General features: G+C 51.6%; 1 protein-coding gene and 1 long non-coding RNA gene across 4 annotated transcripts; one reads left to right on the top strand and one right to left on the bottom strand.

The window, feature by feature from the left end:
- Positions 1–589: 589 nt before the first annotated feature.
- On the top strand, positions 590–27,924 carry RELB (RELB proto-oncogene, NF-kB subunit). Of its 3 annotated transcripts, XM_081273065.1 has the most exons (12): positions 590–830; positions 1,725–1,772; positions 5,167–5,217; positions 6,712–7,049; positions 13,514–13,671; positions 16,019–16,110; positions 16,222–16,353; positions 18,143–18,247; positions 21,844–22,059; positions 22,789–22,857; positions 22,979–23,056; positions 27,162–27,924. In XM_081273065.1, exons 1-12 carry the CDS (start codon positions 776–778, stop codon positions 27,545–27,547), a joined length of 1,728 nt encoding a protein of 575 aa, XP_081129191.1. In that variant the 5' UTR covers positions 590–775; the 3' UTR covers positions 27,548–27,924. The 3 variants fall into 3 exon arrangements, with proteins under 3 accessions (XP_081129191.1, XP_081129190.1, XP_081129192.1); XM_081273064.1 differs by lacking the exon at positions 5,167–5,217 and having other exon boundaries at positions 717–830; XM_081273066.1 differs by lacking the exons at positions 590–830; positions 1,725–1,772; positions 5,167–5,217 and adding an exon at positions 6,014–6,464.
- On the bottom strand, positions 18,282–24,229 carry LOC308637051. Its single transcript, XR_014019540.1, has 3 exons — positions 23,936–24,229; positions 23,530–23,640; positions 18,282–20,317 (listed from the first exon to the last, which is right to left on the bottom strand). It is a non-coding gene; the product is annotated as an uncharacterized lncRNA (long non-coding RNA).
- Positions 27,925–27,943: the final 19 nt, after the last annotated feature.

Here is a 27,943-nt window from a genome sequence, read left to right as displayed (position 1 = left end):
TGCCGTTTCTAAGTGTTTTGGAGAGGCCATGGGGAAGAACAAATAAAACATCCATCCATTCATTCAGAAATCTTGGACACCTACCCTACTGTGTTGTGTTCTGCATTGGGGATACAACAAGAAACAAAACAAATGTACATTCTGGCATTCCAGCTTTAGCCGTTCACTATGTGAACTTCATTCCTAATTTACAGCTGAAGAAACCTCGGGGATTTCATAAAGATCATTATTATCAATGACATGTCTCAGTAGCACAACTTCTGAAGCTTCCCTTCCAGCCTGAGAAACAGCACGCTCAAGTCCTACTAGGAAAACAGACAGGGGCTCAGTTTCCCGGCTTGCTCAATGGGCAAGGCGTGAGTGGCCCTAGGCAGGTTTCAGTTGTGCTGTCCAGGGTAATGGGCAGTGACGCTCGCCTGGCCTCTCCACAGCACTCAGACGCCCCTTCCCGGTCGGCCCCGCCCCCACGACCACGTGACGCGCGGGGGTTTTCCCGTTTCCCTGGCGTGACGTCACGACGGGGATGTAGACCAATGGGCGCTCAGGCTGGCGGCGCCGGGGAATTCCGCCGCCCCGCCCCCTCCCGCCGCCCGCCCGGCCCGGCCCGGCGCCCCCCGCAACCCCGGGCGCCGCGCGTCTTGCCCGGCCTGCGGCCCCAGCCCCTGCGCCGCTCTCCCGACCCGCGATCGCCTGCCAGACTGTGCCTCCCGGTTGTCCGGCCTATCCGCGTGCGTCTGGGCCGGCCTCCTGGCCTTCTGTCCCCACTGGCCGGGCCATGCCGAGTCGCCGTGTCGCCAGACCGCCCGCTGCGCCGGAGCTGGGGGCCTTGGGTAAGCGGAACCGGTGTTCGGGAGAGGAGTCTGGGGCGGGGCTGGAGATGTGGGAGTTCTGGGGGTCCTGGAGCAACCTGGGGGTTCCTACAAGAGTCTAGGTATTGCGCGGGGAGAATGTGAGGGTTGTGGGACACTGTATTAGAGGGAAGGAGGCAGAGGATGATGAAGGGTCCGGCCCAAGGTACTGGCAAGGCGTCCCGCTGTGGAGTGAGAAGGGGGCGGGGCCTCACTCTGAGGCAGAGAAAGGGGCGGGTCCCGGCTTCCAGAGGGAGAAGGGGTGGGGCCTGACTCTGAGAAGGAGGAGCTGGAGCGGCTATTGAGGGGCATAGGGGCGGGGCTAGGCTCCGAGAGGGAGGAAAGGACGCGCCACGGATGGGGCGGGGCCTGATGGTGAGGGCGGGAAGGGGCGGGGATTAACGCAAAGGAGGAAGCAGAACCCGACTCGGGGAGACGAGGGGGCGGGGCCTGGCTGCCGAGCGAAGGGGAAAGGCGTGTTCTGAAAACGAAGGGCGGGGCCTGGAGCAGGGAATAAGGAGGGGTGGGGCCTGCCTCCCGAGAGAGAAGGGGCGGGCGTGACAGTGGAAAAGTGAAGGGGTCGCGTCCGGCTCTGAGAGAAGGAAGGGGGTGGGGGATTTCCTAACAGGTAGAGAATGGGTCCTCTGAGCCTCACCTTAAGGGGAAGAGGCTCGGACAGGTCTTGTGTGTGATGAAGGGTGAGGAATGGCAGAAAGGAAAGGTCAGGACCTGTCCAAGAGTTGGCAAGGAAACTTGGCCCGACTCTGCAGGTAGGGGGAGGGGCCTGACCCAAGGGACAGGAACAAGGTGGGGCTTGGATAATTCCCTGTTCGTCTTGCTGCCCATCACTCTCTGAGACATGCCTCCCTTTCCTAGGGTCTAATGACCTCTCCTCGATCTCACTGAGCGTTTCCAGGACCACAGGTGAGCAGCCTTCCGCAGCCCTGCCCACCTGTATGTGCGGGATGGGGTGGGGGGAGCCCCTCCCTGTGTTGACAGCATTGGGCATGCCTCTGTCTGGGGGATTTGCAGAAGTCTATTTCAGCCCACCTTTGATGAGCTGTGTCCCTTCCTGCCCTTTGAGATGGACCCCTAGGTGTCAGTACTTTCTGGACTGTTAGGAGTTTCACAGGTAAAAGTAATCACTTACTATGCAAGAAGGGCCCCAGGAAGAGATTCCCCATGGTATAGCAGAAGGTAAAGACTGCCATCTTGGTCTTTAGAGCTGGCCTTGCCATGCTGGTGCCACTGCCCCCTGACTGTATGAGTGTCTGTGAGTCGCTTACCCTGTCTGGGCCTTGGTTGTCCTAATCTGTAAAATGGGCACAACATTAGTGCCTCCCTTTTAGGGAGATTGAGAGGATACAATAAGTTGATAACAGTGAACTTGCAAAGCAGTGTGTGGCACATGGTAAAGGCTCGATAAGTGTAAACTGTTAGAGGTGTAATAATAATGCTAATAATAATTTTTAGGCAGTCTATACAATAGTGTTTAAACCATGTGCATTGAAATCACCCAGAGGGCTTATTAAACAGACTGTTAGGTCCTACCTGGGTCTGGGGATGGGCCATGAGAGTTTGCATTTTTAGGAAGTTCCCAAGAGATGCTGAGAACTGTTTATAAGGTCCCTTAGCCTGTGCCTTCCAAAATTCAGTGCTGCCTAAGGAAGTGCAGAATCCTCACCAAATTCTGACACCCTGTCTGTTATAAGTTTGCTGGGATTTGGAGGGCAGGGATAGAGTCCTGACATTGTGACTGTGCAGTGGTCCCAGTTGGCAGGGGCCTCTGTCTGGAAGTAGAATCTTGGGATGGACCTCAGGAATGCTGGGGCGGCATAAAGGAGGTGCTGTAGCTTCTCCAGCACATGTGAGAGTTCAGGGGTGGGGGTGAGGGTGGGGGAAGGTAGGAAATGGCATTGGGGACAGATACAGTCCATGCACTGGTTCTGGGCAGGAACAAGACTTGTGTGGCCTGAGACCCAGATCTTTGGTTTAAAATGAGAGTGATTTCTGATGTCATCTATTCAATAATATTTATCGAGTGCCTGTTCTATATCTGGCCCTGTGCTGGGCAGGGCTGGGGACATAGCAGTGACTGAGATAACCCCAGCCCTGCCCTCATAGGACTCCTTCCCTGGATGGGGAGGAGAATATATAAACAATAAGTTGATGTGGGATTATAAAACGTAATAAGGGCCATGATGAAATCTTAGGGTCAATGACATTTAACAGTAGGGTGGGGTCAGGAGACCTAGGGAGAAAGAGGGAAAGTTCCCTTCATTTTCATAAACGCAGGCTGGGCCTTGGGGACACACTGAGGATTGGTCAGACACGTTCCCCACTTTTTGGGACTCACAGTCTGTGGGAGGAGACAGGTAGAAATCATTATAATGACAGGATATATCAAATCCTCATCAGTGCCATGAAAATTATAAAACAAAGGGACTGGAGTCAGGGGCTTGGGGGACTGTCTTGGATAAAGTGGCCAGAAAAACCTGTCTAGGAGGTGATGTCTGCACAGAAATCTGAAGGAGTAGTAGGAGGGAGCCATGCAAAGAGCTGGGAGAAGAGCATTCAGGAAGAGACCAACCTGTGGCAAAGGCCCTGAGGCAGCAAATACATCATCAGCTTTCTGCTCCCCATGTGACCCATCCTGGCTGACCCTGAATGGTAGCAAGTCTGTTATCTAATAGAGCCTTGAGTAAGGAGAAGAAGTTCTTAACATTTCCTGGCTGAAAGAAGACTTCAGATAATATTAGCCAAGCTTTATGGAGGGCATAGGGTGGTCGCATGCAGTACTTAGCAGTTTACGTGTGTGCTCTTGAAACCTGACATTACCTCCTTATGTAGGAGCTCAGACCTCATTTAATAGAGGAGGCTCAGAGAAGTTAACAGACTTGGCCATGGGCCAGTGACCGCTGGGATTCAGACCAGCCCTGTGTACTGTACCCCTTATGTTGTAAAGCTGTGTCTCCTAACTTTCCCATTTCATAGACAAACTGAGATCCAGAGAGGGGAAGGAATTACCTACGTCCCTAAAAACTTGTCCCCCAACACTTTGTCTAATAGCAGCCAGCATTTATGTCTTGCTTACCATGTGACAGTTCCAAGTATTGTTTGATTTTTAAAATTATTCAAGCTTAACAAGGTAGACATTATTGTTCCCATTTTACAGATGAAGAAACCAAGCACAAAAAATGTAAGTGGTGGCACCAGGCCACACAACTAGCAGGTAGCAGTGCTTGAACTTGAACTGAAGCTGTTAACCCCAAGCTCCAGCCACCATCACCCAGGACTCAGCCTCCCCCTGCAGCCTGGAGATGCTTAAGGGCCCCAAATCTGACTTGCCTTTGGGTCCCCACTGCATCCAGCATAGATGGATTTTCCAAGTTGAAGTAACTTGACGGTGACCTCAAGCAGGTCCCTTTCTCCCTCCCATCCTCACTGTCCCTGGTTCCCTAATGGGGACCGAGGCACCCTACTGACTTCACAGATGGCTTGAGATAAAGGACAGGGGTAACCACCTTGTAAGGGGCAAAGTCTGGCTGCCAGCTGCCACTCCCTGAGCACAGAGGAGGAGGCTAGATCTGGCACAGGACAGGTCCCCAGCCAGTGGCCTGCAAGGCATCCCTGGGCGGAGCCTCTGGCTGGGCCGGACCTCCTCTCTGGGTGACTCCTAGGCTCACTTGTGCCCTCTGGGCTTCCTCTCGTCCTGTCCTGTCGTGGAATGACGGGAGGTTGGTTTTGGTTTCTCCACGGCCCCTTTCTGGGTTGAGTTTTCCTGCAGGAGACAGGTGCTTCCCTGAGGACCCGGCATCACTGCTAGCCCTCTCCCAGGAAGCCGGGGGCAGTCTGGGGTGTGGGTGGGCACTGGGGCCCGGAGGATGGGGCTTGGATCCAGGCAGCTGAAGATCTGCCTCCTCGGCCCTTGAGGCAGCCTGCGAGGGCCCCGGGGGGACGACAGGAAGGAACCTCCCCTCGGTTTGCTCAGAATCAAGGGGGTTCATTTTCCCCCGGTGATAGGGCCCTTTGCTTTCCCCCTGTCCCCAGCAATGCTTCCAGTCCCTGGTCTGAATGTTAGGGGAGGCGCTGGCTGAGTTTGAGGATGCCCTAATGCTGGACCCCAGAACTGGGGGGTGAAGGGAGGTTATCCCAGAAGGGGAAGATGGAGGCTGGGGCTGATGCCCAGGAGTCATCCTAGGGTGTCTCAGGACAGAGGCTGGGGGAAGGGTCACAGGAGGGACAGGGTTGGGGATCTGTCTGGACAAATGACAGACCCTGGCCACTTTCTGAACCTTTCTTTCTCTTCCTTCCACAGATGAATTGGGTGAGTACCAGGAGGCAGGCATGCGGGAGGCGGAGGGCCCAGGTGCTCACATGGGGGCGGGGGGCGGCCAGGCCTCGGGTGAGGAGGGTGACAGTGTGGCTCTCATTTGCACCGAGTCATGCTCCCAAGATCCTGAGCGGTCCTTGAAACTGGGATTCCTCAGCGGAGTCAGCAGCCTCCGATTTACTATTATGGCCTCCTTCAGGGACGTCAGTGAGCCCGCCTGCCTGGGAACCAGGCACTGCTCTGAGCTCCGGGACCCGTCAAAGTCCTGAACAAAGCAAAGTCTCTGCCCTCATGGAGGTGGCACAGAGAATGGGTTCAGGAGTGTTAGGGATGGGAGTCGATTTAGGGGGTGGAAGTTGAGTGGGGCTCAACTCCAAGGCCAGAGAGTGAATGACAGAGTAACATTAGAGCAGGCGGAGTGTGAAGGAACAGGACAGCCACAGGGGCCTGGGAGACAGGGCATCTGGCCTTCCGAACAGCTGACATGTGAATGGGGATGAGAAATTTGAGGGGAGCCGGTGTGGGTTGAGTGGGGAAAAGTGGGGTTCAGGACAGCCGTGGGAAGAACAAATACAAGGCCCTGAAGGGGGCCAGGCTTCTTGGGTGCAAGGAACAGACGGGGCTGAAGCTGGTTTTCTGGAGGGCTGGGAGCTCGCTGGGGGGAGTGTGGACTCTGACTCCCAGGAGGTTTCCGAGCAGAGAAGGGACAGGCCTGGACATCCCCACATCCCTCTGGCCGTGCACTGGGGACAGATGTAGGCTGGAAAGGCAGGAAGAGGGGGCTGTGAGCTCGGGACTGCTGTAGTCCAGTGGGAGGTGAAGGAGGTGACCTGGGACAGCGGTGGGGACAGGGAGAATAAGCAGAAAGTAAACATTTTGAAACTGAAACACAGAGGTAGAAGTGCGACGTGGATTGGAAGTTTACCCATTTTTTTTGAGACAGGGTCTTACTAAGTTGCTTAGGGCTGCCTACCTTGCTGAGGCTGCCCTTGAACTTGGAATTCTTCTGTCTCAGCCTCTGGCGTCGCTGGGATTACAGGCCTGTGGCACTGTGCCTGGCTACTACACAGATACGATGGTGGGCGATGAAGAAGGCCCTTGCAGAGGCGGGTGACTGTCACCTGTAACCCTGCTGCTACCAGGCAGGAAGGCTGAGGCAGGGGCCTCTCTGTGTGGCCCAGGAGAAGATGACCTTCCAGCTGGAGCCCTGGTGGCTGCTGCAGAGCAGCTGTCATTAGTGTTAGCAAGAGGCAGTGCCCCGGGTCGGCCCTTCCCTTAGCCAGGTGAGGGGTGGCATGGAGAATGGGTTCAGGAGTGTTAGGGACGGGAGTCCATTTAGGGGGGGAAGAAAACAGAAGCAGACCGACCCCAGGTTTCTGGCTCAGCCTCTGGGGCTGCTGGTGGTTGTGAGGAGGGGCAGGGCTTTGGCGTGCCCAGCGAGACCCTGTGCCCTGCGCCCCCGGGAGGCAAGGCCTGGGCCTGGAGGCCGGTGGGTGGGATGGGCGGGTCACGCGTTTCTGTCTCCCGCAGAGATCATCGACGAGTACATCAAGGAGAATGGCTTCGGTCTGGACGGAGCCTCCGGGCACGGCGAGGGGCAGCCGCGCCTGGTGCCCCGCGGGGCGGCCTCGCTGAGCACCGTCACCCTGGGCCCCTCGGCGCCGCCCGCCACGCCGCCGCCCTGGAGCTGCACCCTGGGCCGGCTGATGCCGCCCGCGCCCGGGCCGGGCCCGCGGCCGCACCTGGTCATCACCGAGCAGCCGAAGCAGCGCGGCATGCGCTTCCGCTACGAGTGCGAGGGCCGCTCGGCCGGCAGCATCCTGGGCGAGAGCAGCACCGAGGCCAGCAAGACGCTGCCCGCCATCGAGGTGGGCCGGGCGCGCGGCCGGGACGCCCTGCACTCCTGGCCCCTGAGGGAATGCGCGGGGTGCATCCTGCCCTGCTGCTGCGGGGGCTGCTGCGGGCCGGGGCGCAGCCTCCCCCACCACGGAAAAGGGCGCGCAGAGAAAGGCTCCTCCCTGGCTATGTGGCAGTATTTATCAAAACTGTCCCTGCCCCTAGGCAGTGCAGCCTCCTGGCTTGCAAGTGGGGCCTGAAGAATCCGAGTACCCGGGTTCCAACCCCACTTCAGCCATTTACTAGCTGTGCAACCTTGGGCAGGTGACCCGGTCTCTCTCTGCCTGTTTGCTCCTCTACAGAGTGGGATAATAATAATACCAACCTCCTGGGTGGGCTGGGAGGGTTTGTTAGACGTGCCAGGGCCTCTTCCATGGTCAGTGCTGAGTGCAGGTGAGCTGCTGGTATCTTAGTGTTTCTGTGGCCCTCATTACCCCGAGGCTTGGCCATTCCACTTGGAGGACTTTGTCATGTGGCTGTGTGCAGCTAGGTGAAGAAGGGGGTTGGGTATCTGTCGCAGCCTTGTTAGTCTAACCAAGAATCCGGAGCTTGAGTGTTAATGGAGAACTGGTAAACCGTGACTGCCTGTCTGTGCTGGCACTGCTCTAAGGATCCATCTGTGAGAGCGAAAACATAAATACCAAGACTGACAGAGAAATGCTAGAAATGCAGGTGTCCCCTGGGTACTGATGTGGAAGTGTCTCCAGAATATAGTAATAATCCAAAAAATTCAAATGCCATGCAGAACACTGCACAAGTATTATACTCCTGTGTGTGTGTGTGTGTGAGAGAGAGAGAGAAAAACAGAGAGAGAGTTTGGAGATCCAGCCCAGAGCCTGGACCATGCTAGGTAAGAGCTCTAATAATGAACTACACCCCAGCCCTGCAAAACAACCCAAAAAACCACACAGTAGGTTTTGGTTTTGGTACTGGAGACTGGGCCCAGGGGTGCTCTACCACTGAGCTACACCCCAACCCTTTTTGAGATGAGGTCTCACTGAATTGACAAGGTTGTTGCTAAGTTGTCAATGCTGGCCTCATGCTTGTGAATCTCCTGCCCAGCCTCCTGAGTTCCGGGATTACAGGTATGTACCACCATGGCAGCTCGAACACTTTGCTGTGCCTGTTTAGCGTGGGGAAGCCAACCCAGGGTCTGGGGCATGCCCAGCACGTGCTCTACCGCTGAGCTACAGAAGCTCCCAGCCCGTGCTCTGCTGTTCTTATTTAATAATATATCTTAGAGTAGCACATGTGGTGCAGGCCTGCAGTCCTAGCGACTCAGGAAGCTGAAGCAGGAGGTTCAAAAGTTTGAAGCCAGCTTCAGCAACTTAGCGAGACCCTGTCTCTAAAAAAACTCCAAAACAATGACCTTTGCACTTTATTTGGGTGATGAGCAGAGCAGCTGTCTGTCCTCTCTGTCCCCGCCACCCTGGAGAAGGCCAACAATTGCGGGAAAAGTTGGCGTTTGAGGGTAGAAATCCTGGTTCTGTTGCTTACCTGTGAAGGGGGGGGGGGCTGCCAGTTCAGGGCTCCTCCTGGTCTCAGTTCATATGCAAAATGGGGTGCATCTCTGCCCTTATAGGACCCTGAGAGCCCGGGCCAGCTGCGGGAACAGGTGGCAGGCTGTGTGAGGGTGTGTGAGGCTCCTTTTCTACAGCTGGCCACTGTTATCTTTAGTTGACTCAGTTACAGGCATTGTGGTCCGAATTGGGGTGTGGAGTGCGTGTAGGGGAAATTCTGATCAAAGAATGATGTTCTACTGTGCATGCGTGTAACTCAAGAGACTCAGGATGCTAAAGCAGGAGAAGTCTGGGTTCAAGGCCAGCCTGGGCAACTTAGCACGACCCTGTCTCAGAATGAGAACAAAACAAAACAAAATGGCTGTGGGTGGAGCTCCTGGCAGGGCGCTTACCTAGCATGTGCGAGCCCTGGGCTCCCCACTCAGTACCCGGGGAAATTAAAAATATATATATATTTTCTTTTTTTTTTTTTACATAAATTTTTTTTATTGGTTGTTCACAACATTACAAAGCTATATATTTTCTTTAACTGTGTATTCCCAGTCACTGGGGTTTTAGGAATGGGGAGACTGTGCATGGAGGGGGCAGTTTCACTGTTCTTCTGTGTCTCCATCTGTCCACCTATACACACATTCTGTGTAGTGCTGGAGGTTGAGCCAGGACTTCATGCAAGCTAAGAGAGCCTCTACCAGAGCCACATCCCGGCCTTATCCCTTCTACATTTTTAACCATTAATCTGTTTTTCCAATTTCAGAGATTTCATTTTTCAACTTTATGTTCCAACTTTACCTTTTTCTTTTTTCTCTCTCCGTTTTTTGGGAGTTGGAGTGGGGTGGGTTACTGAGGATTAAACTCAGGGGCACTCAACCACTGAGCCACATCCCCAGCCCTATTTTGTTTTTTATTTAGAGACAGGGTCTCACTTATCTTCCTGTCTCAGCCTCCCAAGACACTGGGATTACAGGCATGCGCCACCGCGCCTGGCTAACTTTTTCTTTTCTCTTGGTAAGTTATTTACTTATTTTGCAGTAGTGGGATGGAAAGCAGGGCCTCAATCATGTTAGACAAGTGTTCTACCATGGAGCTGCACCCCAGCCCTCTTGACAGATTTTGAAATTACATAATATATGCAAGAATAGTGCGGTGGATACCCATATGCCTTTGCCACATTTGCTTTATGTCTCTGTCTTTCTTAGTTGGTGCTGGGGTAGAACCCAGGGCCTTGTCCACTGCTAGTACCCCCAGTGCATCTTTCTGTCTCTTGTTTACAGAGGGAGATTTGAACTGTGAGACAGGATACTGCATCCAAAGTGTTCTGTCGTGTGTCTCTTGAAAGCAAGAACATATTTTTTTCTTTTTCTTTTCTTTTTTTTTTTTTTTTTTTTTGGTACCAGGGATTGAACCCAGGAGCACTTGGCCACTGAGCCACAGCCCAGCCTTATTTTGTATTTTATTTGGAGACAGGGCCTCACTGAGTTGCTTAGAGCCTCACTAAGTTGCTGAGGCTGGCTTTGGACTTGTGATCCTTCTATCTTAACCTCCAGAATTTCTGTGTTGAGACAGATGCTTTGCAGAATGCCCTACATCCTGGGTTTGTTGGCTGTTTGCAGATTTGATCAGGTTATGCATTTAGGGAAAAACATGACAGTAACGTTGTTGTGGCCTTCTTTTTTTTTTTTTTAAGATGGGGGAGAGAGAGAGAGAGAGAGAGAGAGAGAGAGAGAGAGAGAGAGAGAGAGAATTTTTAATATTTATTTTTTAGTTCTCGGCGGACACAACATCTTTGTTTGTATGTGGTGCTGAGGATCGAACCCGGGCCGTACACATGCCAGGCGAGCGCGCTACCACTTGAGCCACATCCCCAGCCCTGTTGTGGCCTTCTTAATGTCTTGCATTAAAAGATCTTGGATGTTGCTTTGACCCATTGTTGATGATGTTAAGTTAGATCATATGCTTAAAGTAGTGACCCCCCAGCTCTCTGCATGGTAAGGGATGGTTTTGCCATTGTGCTTTTAGAGTTATCCCAATATTTTAAGACTATGTTTTCCCTAATATTTTTAAATTGTGGTCTTTCCATGCCATTATTTTGGCTCTGTGTTTGTTTTCATTTCAAATAGTTAGGATCCAAAATGCCCAATAATAGGGCAACCTCTCTCCAAATCTGAAATCAGAATTTTTATCCCCATCTTTATGAGAAAACTGAGGCTCAGAGAGGTTGTTACTTATTCAGGGCCACACAGCACATTCATTTGACTGATAACCACCATTGACTAGGCCAGGTACTTTGCATGTTTCTTTTTCTTTTTTTTTTTTTTTTTTTTAAGGTACTGCTGATTGAATCCAAAGATGCTGTACCACTGAAATATATCCCAGCCCCCCGTTTTAAATTTTATTTGTTCATTTGTTTTTGATACTAGGGATTGAGCCCAAGGGTACTTAACCCCTGAGCCACATCCCCAGCCCTTTTTTATTTTTTTCTTTCGAGACAGGGTCTCACTATGTGCCTAAGATGTCACTTAAGTTGCTGAGACTGGCTTTGGCCCACAATCCTTCTGACAGGTGTGAGCTATAAGCTACTGTGCCTGGCCCTCCTGCCTTAGCTTCCCTGGTTGCATGTTTCTTGGTATGTATTTTATAGCTAAGGATATTAAGGTCAGAGAAGTTTCTTAGTTGGCTCAGGGCAGAGCCTAGATTTGGTGTCAGCTGTAACTTGCTCCTGTCTGAAGTCTCACCCATGATCCTGTGCAACGTCTACAGATGAAAAGCTCAGTCCTGGAGTCTTCATAGATCCTGAGCCTATTGGTTCTGAGATTTTTCAGCATTTCCTAACATTACAGGAGGGAGCTGGCTAAAGTGACATGTATGTATGTATGTGTGTGTGTGTAAGTGCTGTGGATGGAACCCAGGGCTTCCTACTTAGTAGGCAAGCAGCTACTTAAATGAATAGTTTAACCCTATTAGACTCAGTGAGATTTACAGACACTAATACCTACCTTCCCTGTAGTCACCCCCCAAATTCATATTGTCATGTTGTTAACATGAAGGAGTGACAGGAGGACATTAATCCAGCACATTAATGAATAAGAACACATTTATTTTAATATGTAAATGTTCAAGCACAGCCTCATGGGATACATGGATGTTAACGTTGCTTGGGCCTCTGTGTGGACTCCTGGGTACAGGGTCCACGAGGAGCAGCCTGACCCAGCCTGGCAGACCTGTTGACTTTAATGCCACATGCAGGCAGCACTGGTTGAGGGAATTCTTCACAGTATCAAACAACTCTTGGTCTAAACAAAAGCTAGTCGTCTTTCAGTTCACATGGTGGTTGCAGCCCTTGAAGATTCAGTGTATGTTGAAATTATGGGAAAATACTGTTGATGCGAAGCGGGGCTAGGTTCTGGGCTCCGGTCATTTTAGACAGGTTTGTTACTGCTGTGAATTCTGGAAACATGTTCAGATGTCCTGGAGGACATGGGGTAGGTGTGTCGGACTGTCCTTGGTATTACAGACCAGCACTGCTGGTCTGCTCCATCTTCTACCTGCTGTGGTCCCTGCCCCCCCACAATGTCAACCAAAGTCCCTCTCAATATCCCCTTCAGCCACTAGAGGGCAGCAGGCCCCCACGGAGACACCTTAGTTAATTGCATTTCCCTGTTGGGTGTTGGGGATTGAACCCAGGAGCACTTTACCCTTCAGCTTCATCCCCAGCCTTTTTTATTTTTTAAATTTTAGTACAGGGTCTTGCTGAGTTGCTGAATTCGTGATCCTCCTGCCTCAGCCCGATAGGGTTCCAGGTGTGGCCTCTGTGCCTGGCTGGTTTATTGCATTTTATAGCTGGGCTTTAGGAGTGCAGAGTGGGCTTCAGAAGGACTCAGATGTCAGCAGGGCCCAGTTGGTGGCCAGAGGAGCTAAGTGACTGGCTGAGTCAGGCACGGTCTGAAGAGTCTGGTTTCTATCTGTGTTGCCTGTGGTGGCTGGTGAGAATTCTAGCTGCAATTATGGCAATACTTTTTTCCCCAGTGCTGAGGAAGGAAGCCAGGGCTTCACACAAGCTAGGCAAGCGCTCTGCCGCTGGTCTACCTCTCCAGGCTCCCCACCCACTTAAAAATATATATATTTATATTTTGATCCTGGAGATTAAACCTAGGGGTGCTTAATCACTGAGCCACACCCCAGCCCTTTTTTGTATTTTGTTTAGAGACAGGGTCTCACTGAGTTGCTTAAGGCCTTGTTAAATTGCTGAGGCTGGCTTTGCAATCCTCCTGCCTCAGCCTCCTGAGTTGCTGGGATTACAGGCCTGCACCATTGTGCCTGAATGGTCCCAAGCATTTTAGATGAGAGACACTCAGCCTGTCCTGAGCCCTTGTTACCAATGTCAGGGACGCTGAGTTGCCTCGAGTGGTGGCCACTGTATCTCTCTGCTGTACAGGTGTCTTTCTTTGCTTGTGATTACCTGTGTGTGATGGGTTTTGTGTATATCAGATTTTTTTCAAGGTTTGTGTGACAAAGAAGTCATGTGGGGCAGATAGCCCATTACAGGCCTCCCAGGTCACAGGTTGGAAGTTTCCGGCTTTGGATAGGAAAAGAGTCTTCGCTTTTCTTTTTTTTGTGGGGTGGGGGTACCGAACCCAGGGGCACTCAGCCACTGAGCCACATCCCCAGACCTATTTTGTGTTTTATTTAGAGACAGGTCTCACTGAGTGGCTTAGTGCCTTGATTTTGCCGAGGCTGGTTTTGAACTCACAATCCTCCTGCCTGGGCCTCCCAAACTACTGAGAAGGAGAGGGGTCTTAAGCAAACACCCTTCCATGGCCCTGGTGGGGGGTTGGGGAGGTGGGGATCCACCAAGGGCAGCCCCAGGGAGCATGGCTCGTCTGTGATGAGCCTGCCAAAGCGCACCTGTCTCCCTGCAGCTCCGGGATTGTGGCGGGCTGCGGGAGGTGGAGGTGACCGCGTGCCTGGTGTGGAAGGACTGGCCCCATCGGGTGCACCCGCACAGCCTCGTGGGGAAGGACTGTACGGATGGAGTCTGCAGGGTGCGACTGAGGCCTCACGTCAGCCCCCGGCACAGGTACCTGATCTCTGACCCCTGACCCTCGGTCATAGAGATTCTGAGGGGCCGAAGGTCGCCCAGGGAAACTAGGGCGGGGCAGCCTGGCCACACCCTCCCTGCTGCATTTCCCTTGGGGAAACTGAGGTCTGCGGCAGCCACGGCCTCACTTCAACCTGCGACCCTGCCATACCCCGTGCCCCTCCGGTGCTGTGCACCCCGTTTTGTAGAGGGAGAAACTGAGGCTCAGGGAGGTGATGGAGCGGGTAGTGGATGGCAGGGTTGGGGCTGGACTCCAGAGCCAGCTTCTCTCAAGGCTTAGTCCTTCTCTCACTCTACAATCTAAATATTTTTATCAAGTGAAAGATGTAAAAAAGACAGCACCCTTGGTCACAGCCACTCAGGAGTCTGAGGCCGGAAGGTTGCAAGTTGGAGGCCAGGCTGGGCAACTCAGGAGACCTGCCTCCAAATAAAAGAGTAAATAAATAAAAAGGGCTGGAGATGTGGCTGAGGGACAGACGCTGGCCCAGCATTCCCAAGGCCCTGGGTTCATCCCCAGCACTGAAAAATAATTCTTTTCTCAGAAAGAAAATCTTTGACCTTCTAGCTATGTTTTTCTAGAAACAACTGAAGATATGCCACATATATGCAAGCACATATCTTTTTTTAATATTTATTTTTCAGTTGTAGTTGGACACAACACCTTTATTTCACTTACTTATTTTTATGTGGTGCTGAGGATCGAACCCAGGGTCTCGCACGTGCGAGGCAAGCGCTCTACCACGGAGCCACAACCCCAGCCCACATATCTTTTTTTTAAAATATTTTTTCTTAGTTGTAGTTGGACACAATACCTTTGTTTTATTTATTTATTTTTATGTGGTGCTGAGGATCGAACCCAGGGCCTTGTGCGTGCTAGGCAAGTGCTCTACCTCTGAGCCACAATCCCAGCCCCAGCACATATCTTTTTTTTTTTTTTAATTTTTATTTTTTAGTTGTAGTTGGACACAGTATCTTTATTTTATTTGTTTATTTACTTATTCTTAATGTGGTGCTGAGGATTGAACCCAGGGCCTCATGCATGCTGGGCGAGCGCTCCACTGCTCAGCCCCAGCCCCAGCCCCAGCCCCAGCCCCAGCCCGTATCTTTTTTAACAGACATTCACAACTTGTTTTTTGTTTCTGCTGCTAGGCATGGAACCCAGGGCCTTGTGCATGCTAAGCAAGTAAGCAAGTGCTGTATTACTGAGTGACAACCTTGGCCCCATACATCTTGTTCTTTTGTAACAATACATCTTAGACCTCATTCCCTATCAATATATTCAGAGCCGCCCTATCCTTTGTCTTGGCTATATGGTATTCTACTTCATAGATGCACACAATTAACTGAAACTGTTCTCTATTAATGGGCACCTCTGATGGTTCCAGAGTCTTGTTGCTCTGTGGCTAATAGTGCTGAGAAATACCCTAAAGATATGTCATTCTAGATAGATGCAATTGCACACGCCTGTAATCCTAGTGGCTCAGTATGCTAAGGCAGGAGGATTGTGAGTTCAAAGCCAGCCTCAGCAACATAGTCAAGCCCTGAAGCAACTTAGTGAGACCCTGTCTCTAAATAAAATAATAAAGGACTGGAAATGTGGCTCAGTGGTTAAGTGTCCTTGGGTTCAAACCCTGGTACTAAAAAAAAAAAAAAAAAAAGGTATTTCATTCTTTAGGGTTAGTTTCTAAAAATGAAGTTGCTGACTCTAAGCTGATATATAATTTTTGGGGTACTAGGGATTGAACCCAGGGCGCTCAACCACTAAACTACATTCCCAGCCCTTTTTATTTATTTTGAGAGAGGATCTCCTTGAGTTGCTTAGGGCCTTGCTAGGTTGCTGAGGCTGGCTTTGAATTCAGGATCTTCTGCTTTAGTCTCCTGAATTGCTGGGATTTCAGGTGTGCACCACTGCCCCCGCCTTGATTTATAATTTCAATGATTTATCAATTTAGTAAAAACATAAGCTCACTGAGAGCAGGGATTTTCTCTTTTCTGCTCCCTGCTCTATTCCCAGAGCCCAGCACAGTGCCTGGCATGTAGAGATGCTCAGGAATCACTTGGGCAATCAATTACTGCCAAGTCCTGCAGTTCACAGTGTGGCCAGCGGGGAGGGGGGGCGTCCGACCCCTCCCAACCTCACCTGGACGGTGACCTTCCCCATGTGCTGTAGGATGAAGGAGCTTGGCCAGTGTGTTCACGTGGTACAGATAAGGCGGGTTCCCGGGTCTTCCCAAGAACCCCAGGCCCCTCCTGATGCGGGGTCCAGGGAGAGCCCGGCAGCAGCGTTGAGGCCCGCAGCCCCCCCTCACGAGCACTCCTCCCCCAGCTTTAACAACCTGGGCATTCAGTGCGTGAGGAAGAAGGAGATCGAGGCGGCCATCGAGCGCAAGATCCAGCAGGGCATCGACCCCTACAATGGTGAGTCCTGGGGCCTCACCCCTGCCCCGCCCGCCACGCCCTCTAGGCCACGCCCCTCTAGGCCCCGCCCCCGCCCCACCCATCCTCAGCCTTCCTGTGTCCCCACCGCAGCCGGCTCCCTGAAGAACCACCAGGAGGTGGACATGAACGTGGTGAGGATCTGCTTCCAGGCCTCCTACCGGGACCAGCAGGGACAGACGCGGCGGATGGACCCTGTGCTCTCCGAGCCCGTTTATGACAAGAGTGAGTGCAGGGTGCTGTGGCAGTTAGGATTGTCCTTGGCAGCAGGGATCAGAAAGCCCTCCTTAGTGTGGCATGAACAGACAGGGAATTATTATTTATTTGTCTCACTGACTAAGTTTGTGCACATTGGTTTAGCTGCTTAACATCATGAAGTTTCCACAGCTCTGTGACTCTCAGCTTTTCCTTCATGGTCACAAGATGACTGCCACAGCTCCAGGCATCATATTTGTGTTCAAGACATGATATAGGCAGCATCACCCTGTGTGGTTGTACAGATCGCACCCTGCCTATTTTGGGGGATCAGCATTTACTGTGTAGCTTATGAAAATGGCACTTCCTGATTTTGAAAATGCACAACAGTGACCCCATAGAGCCCTAGGGAAGAGGCATCACAAAGAATAATACCTCTTTCTCTTTTTTAAATTTATTTCTTAGATTTAGGTGGACACAGTATCTTTATTTTATCTTTATGTGGTGCTGAGGATCCAACCCAGTGCCTCATGCATGCTAGGCAAGCGCTCTGCACTCAGCCCCAGCCCCAGCCCCATACCTCTTTCTTTAGTAGATAAAAAGTTTATATTCTCCAGAATCTCCTTGGTAGTCTTCTGCTCATGTCTTATTGGTTAGAACTTGGTCCCATGGCCATACCTAGTTGCAAGGGAATCTGGGTATGTAAGTATACAGGCTTTTCAACCTGAATAGAGGGGTACAGACTAGAAGAGGGGCTTGGGAATAGCTGTTCGGCTTTAGCCAACCTACAGGGACTGCCACAGCATCTAAATGAGGAAGGACAAGCCAAGCACACTGGTCCATGCCTGCAATTCCAGCAACTTGGGAGGCTGGGGCAGGAGGATTGCAAGTTTGAGGCCAGCCCTAACAACTTAGTAAGATGGTCAGCGACTTACTGAGTCCTGTCTCAAAATAAAAAACAGTGAAGGGTTGGGATATAGCTCAGTGGTTAAGCTTCCCTGGGTTCAATCCCCAGTACCAAAAACAAACAAACAAAACAAAACAAACAAACAAAACACCCAGCACAGTGCTTCAGGTCTGGTTGCATTCAGACCTCACGGTGTCACTGGGGGGTCCATCTAGTTCTGTCCCCCAGTTGTGTTAGAGTCCATCCTGCCAGGGTCTTCCAGGGCTGTGTGCTGATACCTCTCCTTCACTCCAATGAGAGCTTTTAGCGTCTCTCACCCAAATTTCTTTTCAATATTGAGAATTGAACCCAGAGATGTTCTACCATGGAGCTACATTCCCAGCCCTTTTTTATTTATTTTATTTTGCTACAAAATCTTGCTGTGTTGCCCAGGCTGGCCTCAAACTTGCCATCCTTCTGCCTGGTTCTTTCCTAGTATTTTTGCTAAAAAATCTCAGGGCTGTCTCTCATTGGCCTGTGTTTGGTCATTTGCTCCTCCTTGACAATCAACTGTGGGTAGGGGAGGTGATGATCTGAGTGGCCCCATCTGGGGCATGTGATCACTGCTGAGCTGGTGAAGGGACTCGGTCCTACCCAATCTCCTTGACTGAAATGGCCAGGGGCAGAAGGAGGTGTGTCTTGAGGGAAAGTGGTGTCCCCAAGAGGACTCTTCACAGAAGAAGGGCTGGGCCTGCTGGGCAGGCAGAGCAGCGGCACTGCAGGACTTCAGGCTGCTGGCTGGCCAGTGGCCTCTTCCTCCATCTGGACAGGTGCCCTGCCTCCTTCGTCTCCTGCCTTCCCACTGACACCAGGTGGAAAGGTGCCTGGATTCTTGTTTTCCCTTATTGGCCTCTTCCTCTCCCTCCTCCCCAGAATCCACGAACACATCCGAGCTGCGGATCTGCCGCATCAACAAGGAGAGCGGGCCGTGCACGGGGGGCGAGGAGCTCTACCTGTTGTGTGACAAGGTGCAGAAAGGTGAGGGCCTGGCTGTGAGCCCGGGGGAGGGGGCTGGGGGTGTGGTTAACCAGGATGGCAGCCTGGAAAGATCCAGAACCCTGGCTTTGGGGTCAGATGGCACAGGCAATGGGTTCATCCTGGCACCTGTCCCTGAGTGAAGGTGGTGGCCTGTGAGTGGCCCAGGCTGGGTGTCTGGCAGCGTGGCCGTCACTCGGCTCCCCATCCAGGAGACTCTGATCTTGGTGGAGAAATTGCCTACGTGCTTTAGGAGGGGCAAGTGGGAGGCGCTGGCCCAGCACAGGCAAGACCCAGGGACCCTTATGACAGTTGTGGTAAAGGATGCTAAGAAAGCAAACTGGACAAAAGAAGTTTCTTGCATTTGCATCTATTCAAATGTCCCTTGCTCAAATAGGCTTCAAAACAAAACCCAAAAAAACTAACAACTAAAAAAACCAAAAAAACCCTACTTTCACCCAGAAGCACCCAGCTGAGGAGAGGGCCAAAGGCTGTCTGCCCTTGTGCTGGATTCATTTTTTCCATATCTTCTGCCATTTGTCTCTCTCTCTCTCTCTCTCTCTCTCTCTCTCTCTCTCTCTGTCTCTCTCTCCCCTCACCCCCACCCTCTCTCTTTCCAGTACTGAGGGTTGAACTCACACATGCTAGGCAAGCGCTCTACCACTGAGCCACATCCCCAGACCTTTTTACTTTTTGAGACAGGATTTTACTAAGTTGCTGAGGCTGGCCTTGACCATACCATCCTCCTGCCTCAGCCCCCTGAGTAGCTGGGATTACAGCCCCCGTGCTGGGATTCTTTTACATTTTCCATCATGTGACTATATCATAAATAGTATCACCACCAACAATAATGACATCTGTCTCTCTCTCTGTTTTTTGTGGTGCTGGGGATGGAACCCATGACCCCACCTGCATCCTCAGGGTGCACTCAGCCACCAGCTACATCCTTGGCACACGACATTGCCGTGTTCTAACTACATGCCAAGCTTGGCTGCGTGCACTTGGTGTGCATGGTTTATTAAGTCATCCAGTCACCTCACCAGGGTGGCAGCCTGGAAAGATCCAGAAGCTATGAGGCAGACCTTGTTATTATTCCCCATTTAAGAGATGAGGAAACTGAGGCATGGAAAGGTTAAGCAACTTGCTTGAGGTGACACAGCTGGTCAGATGGAGACAGGATTTGAATTTAGAAAAGAAAACTCTGAAAAGAACAATCCTTCTACCATCAGCGTTTCTTCTAGGAGGAAAAATAAAATATAGAGTTGGAGAAAAATCACAGGAAGTTGGTAAAAATAATATTTAGTACTTTTTTTTTCAAATGAGGGAAGGAAGCAGATTTGAAAAAACATCTGGAGAAAAGTCACTTTCCAGAGTCGTGTTTGAGGTGATGGTGATGATCATAGCACTGATCGTGACAACAGTCACGCTCTTGGAGTCCTGGGCCGACTCACCTGGTCTTCTCAGCAACCCCTGAGGTCGTCTGACTTTCCTGTCACAGTGAGGAGACTGCTCTCAGCAAAGCCACTGCCTTCCTCGGGCCCTGGAAGAGCTGGTGGGAAGAGCTGAGCCTCCTGGGTCCCCGTTGAGGCTCCACTGCTCGCTGATCGTGTGACATTGGACAGATGACTTCACCGCTCTGTATCTTTGTCTCCTTCTCTATATAACAGGGTACCTAATGGCACCTTCTTCATAGGGTTTTTGTGTGACACAGAGCAACCTGTATGTATCTGTCACCTAGAACCTCAGCACTGGCTGCTGGTGTGTCGAGAGGCAATTCAGTGAGATACGAAGAAGAAACAGGCAGGCGTCTCGGTGAGCCCGACTTCCCACGAGCAGCCGTGGGACGCCTCAGTGCCTCCAAGCCTTGGTTTTCCTGTCTCTGACGAGGGGTGTGCAGAAAAGAGTGCACATAGCAGATCTGAGACCTCTGTCCTTCAAAAGCCCTTCTTAGAGCTGGGTGCAGTGATGCACATCTGTAGTCCAGTGACTCAGGAGGCTAAGGCAGGAGCACCTCAAGTTCAAGGCCAGCCTCAGCAATTTAGTGAGGGCCTCAGTGACTTAGTGAAACTCTGCCTGAAAATGAAACAAGTAGGGCTGGGGTTGTGGCTCAGGGGCAGAGCGCTTGCCTACCACAAGTGAGGCACTGGGCTCGACCCTCGGCACCACATTAAATAAATAAATAGATAGAGAAATAAAGTTAAAAGAAAAAAGTAAAAAGGGTGGGAATGTAACTCTGTAAGTCGCCCCTGGATTCAATCCCCAGTACCAAAAAAATAAAGTAAAAAATAAAAAGGGGTGGATGGGGGTGTTGCTTGGTGGTAGAGCACCCCTGGGTACCATCCTCAGTACCACAAAAATAATAAACAAAGAAACAAAATAACTTAAATAACTAGCTCTGCTCCCAGAGGTTCTGGGAACATGGGTTTGGCTAGGTTCCCACCTTCCCTAGTGGCCAGGAGTGGCCTGTCACGCCAGGCAGACATGGGGGCTGAGCTTCCTCAGTGGATGTGTTGCTTTAGTTTGTTGCTGGGGGGCTCCCGTGTGGTCCCTGTGACTGCTCAGGGGAAGGACTCTTGGCACCTTGTGCCTGGTTCCCCCTGGACTGCGCTGCAGGCACCAGCACCCTGTCACTGTACCCTGTCACTATAACAGATCACAGCCATGGACATGGTCGCCCATTGAACTCTGCAGGTCCTCAGAGTCCATGGCTCAATCTGAACATGGTCGTGGGGCCCTCTGACATTGTGGGGACAGTGATTTTCCCTGCTTCTTGTGTTGCCCTAGGGATCAGATGAGATAACTTAGGATGCTCAATTTAGGATTTTTGGCTCTAGAATGATGGTGTGAAATTAATATACGTTAAGTAAGCTGGGAGCGGTGGCGCACGCCTGAGATCCCAGCAGCTCGGGAAGCTGAGGCAGGAGGATCTCGAGTTCAAAACCAGCCTCTGTGAGACCCTGTCTCTAAATAAAATACCAAATAGGACTGGGCATGTGGCTCAGTGGTTGAGTGCCCCTGAGTTCAGTCTCTGGTACCTCCACCCAGAAAATCAGCTGCAGCTCCTGCTCAGCCCCACGGTCACAAGGGGAAAATACCAACAGGCCAAGTGTACCGATGCTAAGCTACGGTGCTTCATAGTTTAACTACAGTCAATGCCTTTTCTTTTTATTTATGTAATTTTTGGTGCTGGCAATTGAACCCAGGGGGACTTTACCACTGAGCTACATCTCCCGCTCTTTTTTGTTTTGTTTTGAGAGAGGGTCTTGCTAAGTTCCCCTGCCTGGTCTTGAACTTTTGATCCTCCAGAGTGGCTGGGATTACAGGTCTGAGCCTCCCTGCCTGGCCTGGAGCATTTTTGACCTGAGATATTTTCAGCTCTGGTGGGTTTGCTGGGATGTAATGCCATCGTAAGCCAAGGAGCATCTGCATATGAAAATATATGAACTACTTAGTGACTGGCCCACGGGACGTGCTCAGGTGAAAGCTACCTGCCAGGTGATTAGCTTCACGTTGGGAATATGAGGGCTGATTTTGAGGGAGGCTGAAACAGTTCAGCTCAGAGGGCACCCGTCCCCACTGGCATCTCCTTCTCCCTCCAGAGGATATCTCAGTGGTGTTCAGCACAGCCTCCTGGGAAGGCCGGGCCGACTTCTCCCAGGCCGACGTGCACCGCCAGATTGCCATCGTGTTCAAGACGCCACCTTATGAGGACCTGGAGATCGTGGAGCCCGTGACTGTCAACGTCTTCCTGCAGCGGCTCACGGACGGGGTCTGCAGCGAGCCGCTGCCCTTCACCTACCTTCCTCGGGACCATGGTAACCACGGCTCGCCCGGGTGACCCACCGGCCAGCTCAGCCTGGCCAGGGATGAAGCAGACCAGGAGGAGGCAGAAATGAGGGGGGCTGCCTAGCTGGGGGCGCTGCTGCCTCCTGGCTCTGTGACCGTGGCCTCGCAGGGCTGTAGCCCTTCCCTGTGCAAAACAGACACGGTACCTGTCACGGGGCGTTAGGGTTTTCTCACGCATTCCCTCAGCCTCTCTGCTCAGTGTGGCCCTATGCTGGCTTGTGCTGGGGATACAGCAGTGACCAAGAGAGCCCCTGGCACTTCCCTCATGAGGCTTACAGTCCTTTGATGGGGGAACAGCTCTTCCCCACAGTGATGGTCAGAGTGACTCGACTGGAATGGGGTGGCTTGGGGACTCGGGCACCTGCTCAGCCTCAGGGGTCAGGGAGAGCAGCTGCGCCGAGGACATAGGAAGACTAATGGGTGGGAGTTGAGGAGAGCATGTTAAGCAGTGGAAATAGCAAGTGCAAAGGCCCTGGGCCAGACTGTGTTTGGCATGTTTGGGAACAACAAAGAGGTGGGTGTGCCGGAAGTGAATTTAGATTTTATTCTGATTGGGATGTGGATATCTGTTTGCATTGGTTGGTCAAGAACCAGCTGAAACTCTTCCTAAATGGTCTAAGATTAATTATTGCTTTGCTACTGTTGCTGATTGATGGATTGTTCTTTGCCCCCCCCCCCCCCCCCCGTGTCTCTAACAGACAGCTACGGTGTGGACAAGAAGCGGAAACGGGGGCTGCCCGATGTCCTCGGGGAGCTGAACAGCTCTGGTGTGTTCCCTGTGCCCTCTTCCACACCCATCCCCAGGACCTTTGGAGGGGATGGCTGATCCCACTGTCCTTCCCTGACCCACAGTTGAGGGGTCCTTATCTCTGTTTCCCCTTCCTTTAGACCCCCATGGCATCGAAAGCAAACGACGGAAGAAGAAGCCAGTCTTCCTGGACCACTTCCTGCCCAGCCACGGCCCAGGTGGGTCCCGGCTTCCTGCGAGCCTCTGGCCCTGGGATGGGCTGAGGAAGCATGGCAGCCCTGCTCCTCCAGCAGCTCCCCCGGCCAGCGCTCACCACAGAGCCGGCCACAGCAAAGAAGAATAGGTTCTGGAGACAGAGTGGAGGCAGCCACACCAGGCGGTGGTGCAAGTCTATGATCCCTAGGACTTGGGAGGCTGGGGCGGGAGGATCATGAGCTCAAAGCCAGCCTCAGCAATGGTGAGGCGTTAAGCAACTCAGTGAGACCCCGTCTCTAAATAAAATACAGAACAGGGCTGGGGATGTGACTCAGTGGCTAAGTGCCCCTGAGTCTAATCCCCAGTACAAAAAAAAAAAAAAAAGGAGGCCGCCATCCCATCCCTGCTGGGCAGATGATTTGCTGTGTGACCTATGGCAAGTTTCTCCCCCTTTCTGTCTCAGGGGCTCCTCTGTAAAGTCTCACTATGTACTCACCTCGCTGAGCTTTTCAAATTTAATGTGGAGGATGGCCATCCTGAATGTGCTGCTCTGTTCAGTCTCACAGTAGCTGGATAGAAGACTGCCCTGGAAACCCGGTGCTCTGGGCTGACCAACAACAACAAAATTTTTGAAACAGAATCTCACTAAGTTGCCCAGGCTGAACTCATGGTCCTCCCTTCTCAGCCTCCCCAGTAGCTGAGATTACAGGCATGCACTATCACACCTGGCATAAAAAAATTTTTTTAAAGTGTTTATCTTTTTACGGACACTGTAAGAGAGCCCTCAGTGCTCGGTATGGGCTACTCATTTAGTCTGCACAGTCATCCTGTGAAGGAGGTTCTGTCATTCCACCCATTTTATAGGTGAAAAAACTGAGGCCTAGAGAGGTGAAGTCTCCTACCTGAGGTCACCATGTGTCAGATCTGCAGTGGATCAGGGAGTTGGAAGACTGGGCATCTGTATGGAGGGATGATGTGGGTGCCCCATGTATTGGATGGTACATCAACTGTGGTGGATGCAGCCATCCAATCTCAAGTTCAGGCCCTTCTCCATCCTGGCCACCCTCTGGGCTGTGCTACTACTGCCTTCATCTCAGGTCACACGCCAGCTCCAGGTCTCACCACTCCAATCCTTCCCACCCCTGACCCACTGACCCCCAGCTCTAAAAAAGCTTCCTGCCAAACACCCAGCCAGTCCAGGGCACCCAGCCCTGAGCCAGCCACCAACCACTCAGAGGCTGCTGAGCCCGGACCACTCCAGCCAGTCCCACCCTGGAAGTCAGCAGTACTACAGGTTGTCCCCACCCTCTCTCAGCTTGTAACCAAGGCCCAACAGCTCCAGCCCTAGCAACCACCAATCCTAGCGCACTCCGCCAACCTCTCTGGTCCCCAGAGCTCTCTGCCATTCATCTATCTGATCCGTTTCTCTCCCTCATTCCTGAGGCAAAGCCACCGTGGCACTAGGGTAATGGTTAGGAGCACAGCCTGAGGATTTACTCTGGGTTTGAATTGGGTCCTCAGTTTTGCAGCTTTGTGACATCTATGCCTCAGTTTGCTCGTCTGTCAGATGGCGATTCTACCTCATGCTATAGGGCTAGAGCGTGTCACAAAGCTAAGGCAGCCTCTGTCCCCGGTTCTCATGATTGTGCCAGAAAGATTTCAGAAATATCACCCAGAAGCAGGCATGAGTTTATAAGAAGGGACAGGAGAAGGGGAAGGGGACACTCTCAAGGGAGAGGGTAGGTCCTCTCAGAGAGGAGGTGGATGGTACACCCATCCTGCCCTACAGTTTTATTGGGATCCAGGAAGTTTTTAGAGTCCCCCCGCCCCCCCAGGTCCACCTCTTGGCTTTTGTTTTGTTTTTTAAGTTGTTGATAGACCTTTATTTATTTATATGTGGTGCTAAGAATCGAACCCAGTGCCCCACACATACCAGGCAAGTGTGCCACTACTGAGCCACAACCCCAGCCATGACTTTTTATTTTAACTTCATTTATTTTTTTCTGTGGTGCTGAGGATTGAATCCTGCAACCTCAGGTGTGCTAGGCAAGTGCTCTACCACTGAGCCACAACCCCAGCCCACCTATTTTAATTATTTATTGTGGTGCTGGGAATTGAACCCATGGCCTTGTGCATGTGAGGCAAGCACTCTACCAACTGAACAGTATCCCCAGCCCTACCTCTTGATTTTTGATGGACGGCAGGATGACTTTTAAGTCCCCATTGCACATGGTAAAGTTCCAAGGCAACTCTGAGTCACTTTGACCCTTGTTGACCAGTTCTAATTGGAACTTGTTCTTATAGATTTTATGGTTAGGGGCAATTATTCTTATCTCCCTGCGTTCTGTGTAAAGGTCACAAAAATCTACCCCCCCCCCCAGGGTAACTTGTGTTCTTATCAGCATTTCAGGCCTGCATTTCCCGTGCAGGTTATAGGTTGTTTCTGAGGAATATAACATATCCTATGAACTTAAGCCAGACAGGGCCACGGGTAAATTGTGTTTTAAAAGCAAGCATGGGGGGGCTAGGGATGTGGCTCAAGCGGTAGCGCACTTGCCTTGCATGCGTGCGGCCCGGGTTCGATCCTCAGCACCACATACCAACAAAGATGTTGTGTCCTCCGAGAACTAAAAAATATTAAAAAAAATTCTCTCTCTCTCTCTCTCCCCCTCTCTCTTTATAAAAAAAAAAAAAAAAAAAAAAAAAAAAAAAAAAAAAAAAAAAAAAAAGCAAGCATGGGCCTGGCACCATAGTGCAAGCATGTAATCTCAGTGGCTGGGGAGGCCGAGACAGGAGAATCCTGAGTTCAAAACCAGCCTCAGCAATGGCAAGGTGCTAAGCAACTCAGTGACTCTAAAAAAATACAAAATAGGGCTGGGGATGGGGCTTAGTGGTTGAGTGCACCTGAGTTCAACTCCCAGAACCCCCGCCCCCCAAACAGCAAGCATGTGGGGGTCAGCACAGTGGGCCCAATTTATAGAATTATTCCCTTAAGCTGGTGTTCCCATCACTTGCGTCTGTTACCTCTCACTGTTAAGGTCCTTGTCAGAATCTAGTGAGATCATGTCATAGTTATTTATTACAGTAGTATGTTAGGAATTTGCTAGAAATCAGGAATGCCACGTGCATTTGTTATGGTCATATTTAACTGCATTCATATCAAAACCCAAAATAAAAGGAGCTTTAACAGGATAGATCTTGGGTCTGGGGCTCAGCGGTACAGCACTTGCCTAGCATGTGTGAGGCATTGGGTTTGAGTCTGAGCACCACGTATAAATAAATGAATGAAATGAAGGTCAATCAACCACTAAAGAAAAGATTAAAAAAAAATAGAACTTCTCCTCTCACATAAAGAGCACAATGGTAGCTCTCTAGGTATGATCTGGTGGCTACAAGGTCATCAGAAACCCAAGCTCTTGCCATTTTCAATTTGCAGTTTCCACCTTCTGCCCAGGTTCCACTTAGTCCCGTGTCCACATTAAGCTGTACGGGATGTGGGGACTATGACTAGGTCTGGGTCTCGTCTCCTTTTTTTTTCCTTTTCTTTCTTATGGTACTGGGGATTGAACCCAGGGGTGCTTAACCACTGAGCAACATCCCCAGCCCTTTTTTGTATTTTATTTAGAGATAGGGGCTCGCTGAGTTGCTTAGCACCTTGGTAAGTTGCTGAGTCTGGCTTTGAACTCCCAATCCTCCAGCTTTAGCCTCAGAGCTGGGGGGATTACAGGTGTATTAACCTTTGTTGATTAGGTTTGTCTTATCTGAAAAAGAGGAAGACAGGCTCCAATAATACTTATCATTTCACTTTCCATCTTGGGGACTGATAATTTAGGAATCTCACTGGTGTGGAGATTTTGCTTCATTGAAGGTGGCATAGCAGCTCCTCCCTTTCCACATTCTTGGTGAAAACTGCTCACAGCCCTGCAAGAGTGTGGGTTTGGTCCTGGTTTCCCAACTAGACAGCTTTGTGTGACTTCCAGTTATTTTGTCTCAGTTTCAGTTTGCTTATTATGAGAATGGTGATAGCCTCTACCTCAACAATGCATTTAGTATGGGGTGTTGTGTCTGCATTAGTGTTTTGCCAAAAGTTGGCCCTAAGTCCGCTGCACTTCTCTTCTCATCCTCTAGGCCCGTACCTCCCGCCCTCAGCCCTGCTGCCAGACACAGAATTCTTCCCCGGTACCGTGTCCCTGCCAGGCCTGGAGCCTCCCTGCGAGCCTGACCTCCTGGATGACAGCTTTGCCTATGACCCCACGACCCCCACGTTCTTCACCATGCTGGACCTGCTGCCCCCAGCGCCGCCACTTGTCAGCTCTGTTCCCGCCAGCGGGGGTGCAGGGGTCGCAGTCGGGGAGCCCCCTGGCCCCGAGCCACTGACGCTGGACTCCTACTCAGCCGCCGGCCCGGGGGACGGAGGCACCGCTAGCCTCGTGGGCAGCAACATGTTCCCCAATCAGTACCGCGAGGCAGCCTTCGGGAGTGGCCTCCTGTCCCCGGGGCCTGAAGCCACGTAGCCCGCGGCGCCAGAGGAGAGGCACTAGGTGGGGAGTAGCTGGAGGGACCCTGCGAACCCGGCCTAGGGTCGATCCAACGCCCCCATCCTCCTGGGCCCTCGGTCAGCCTTCGACCTCGGTATCTCAATCGGACATCCTCAGCGTGGCGAGAAGCTCGGCAGCACTGGTCTCCCCTTGATCTTATTTTACAAAAGAGAAAACGGAGTCGGGAGAGAGAAAGGGGCGCGGCCCGGGTGAGACGCCCACCCGTGGGGGGTACCTTCTCTGGACGTATCCCGAAAATAAACTCTACAGGAGTAAGGAGGCAGACCCGCGGCCCCTCCCCAGTCCTGACAGTGGGCGGGCATTTTCCCAATAAAAATGTTGATTCTTGGGGGTTCCTTGTCTCCGCTTGGG

This window comes from Spermophilus citellus (assembly GCF_964194105.1).
Source record: "Spermophilus citellus genome assembly, chromosome: 18".
Taxonomy (NCBI): domain Eukaryota; kingdom Metazoa; phylum Chordata; class Mammalia; order Rodentia; family Sciuridae; genus Spermophilus; species Spermophilus citellus.
The sequence above is the reverse complement of the archived record's forward strand: the minus strand, read 5'-3'. Positions and strand labels throughout refer to the sequence as shown.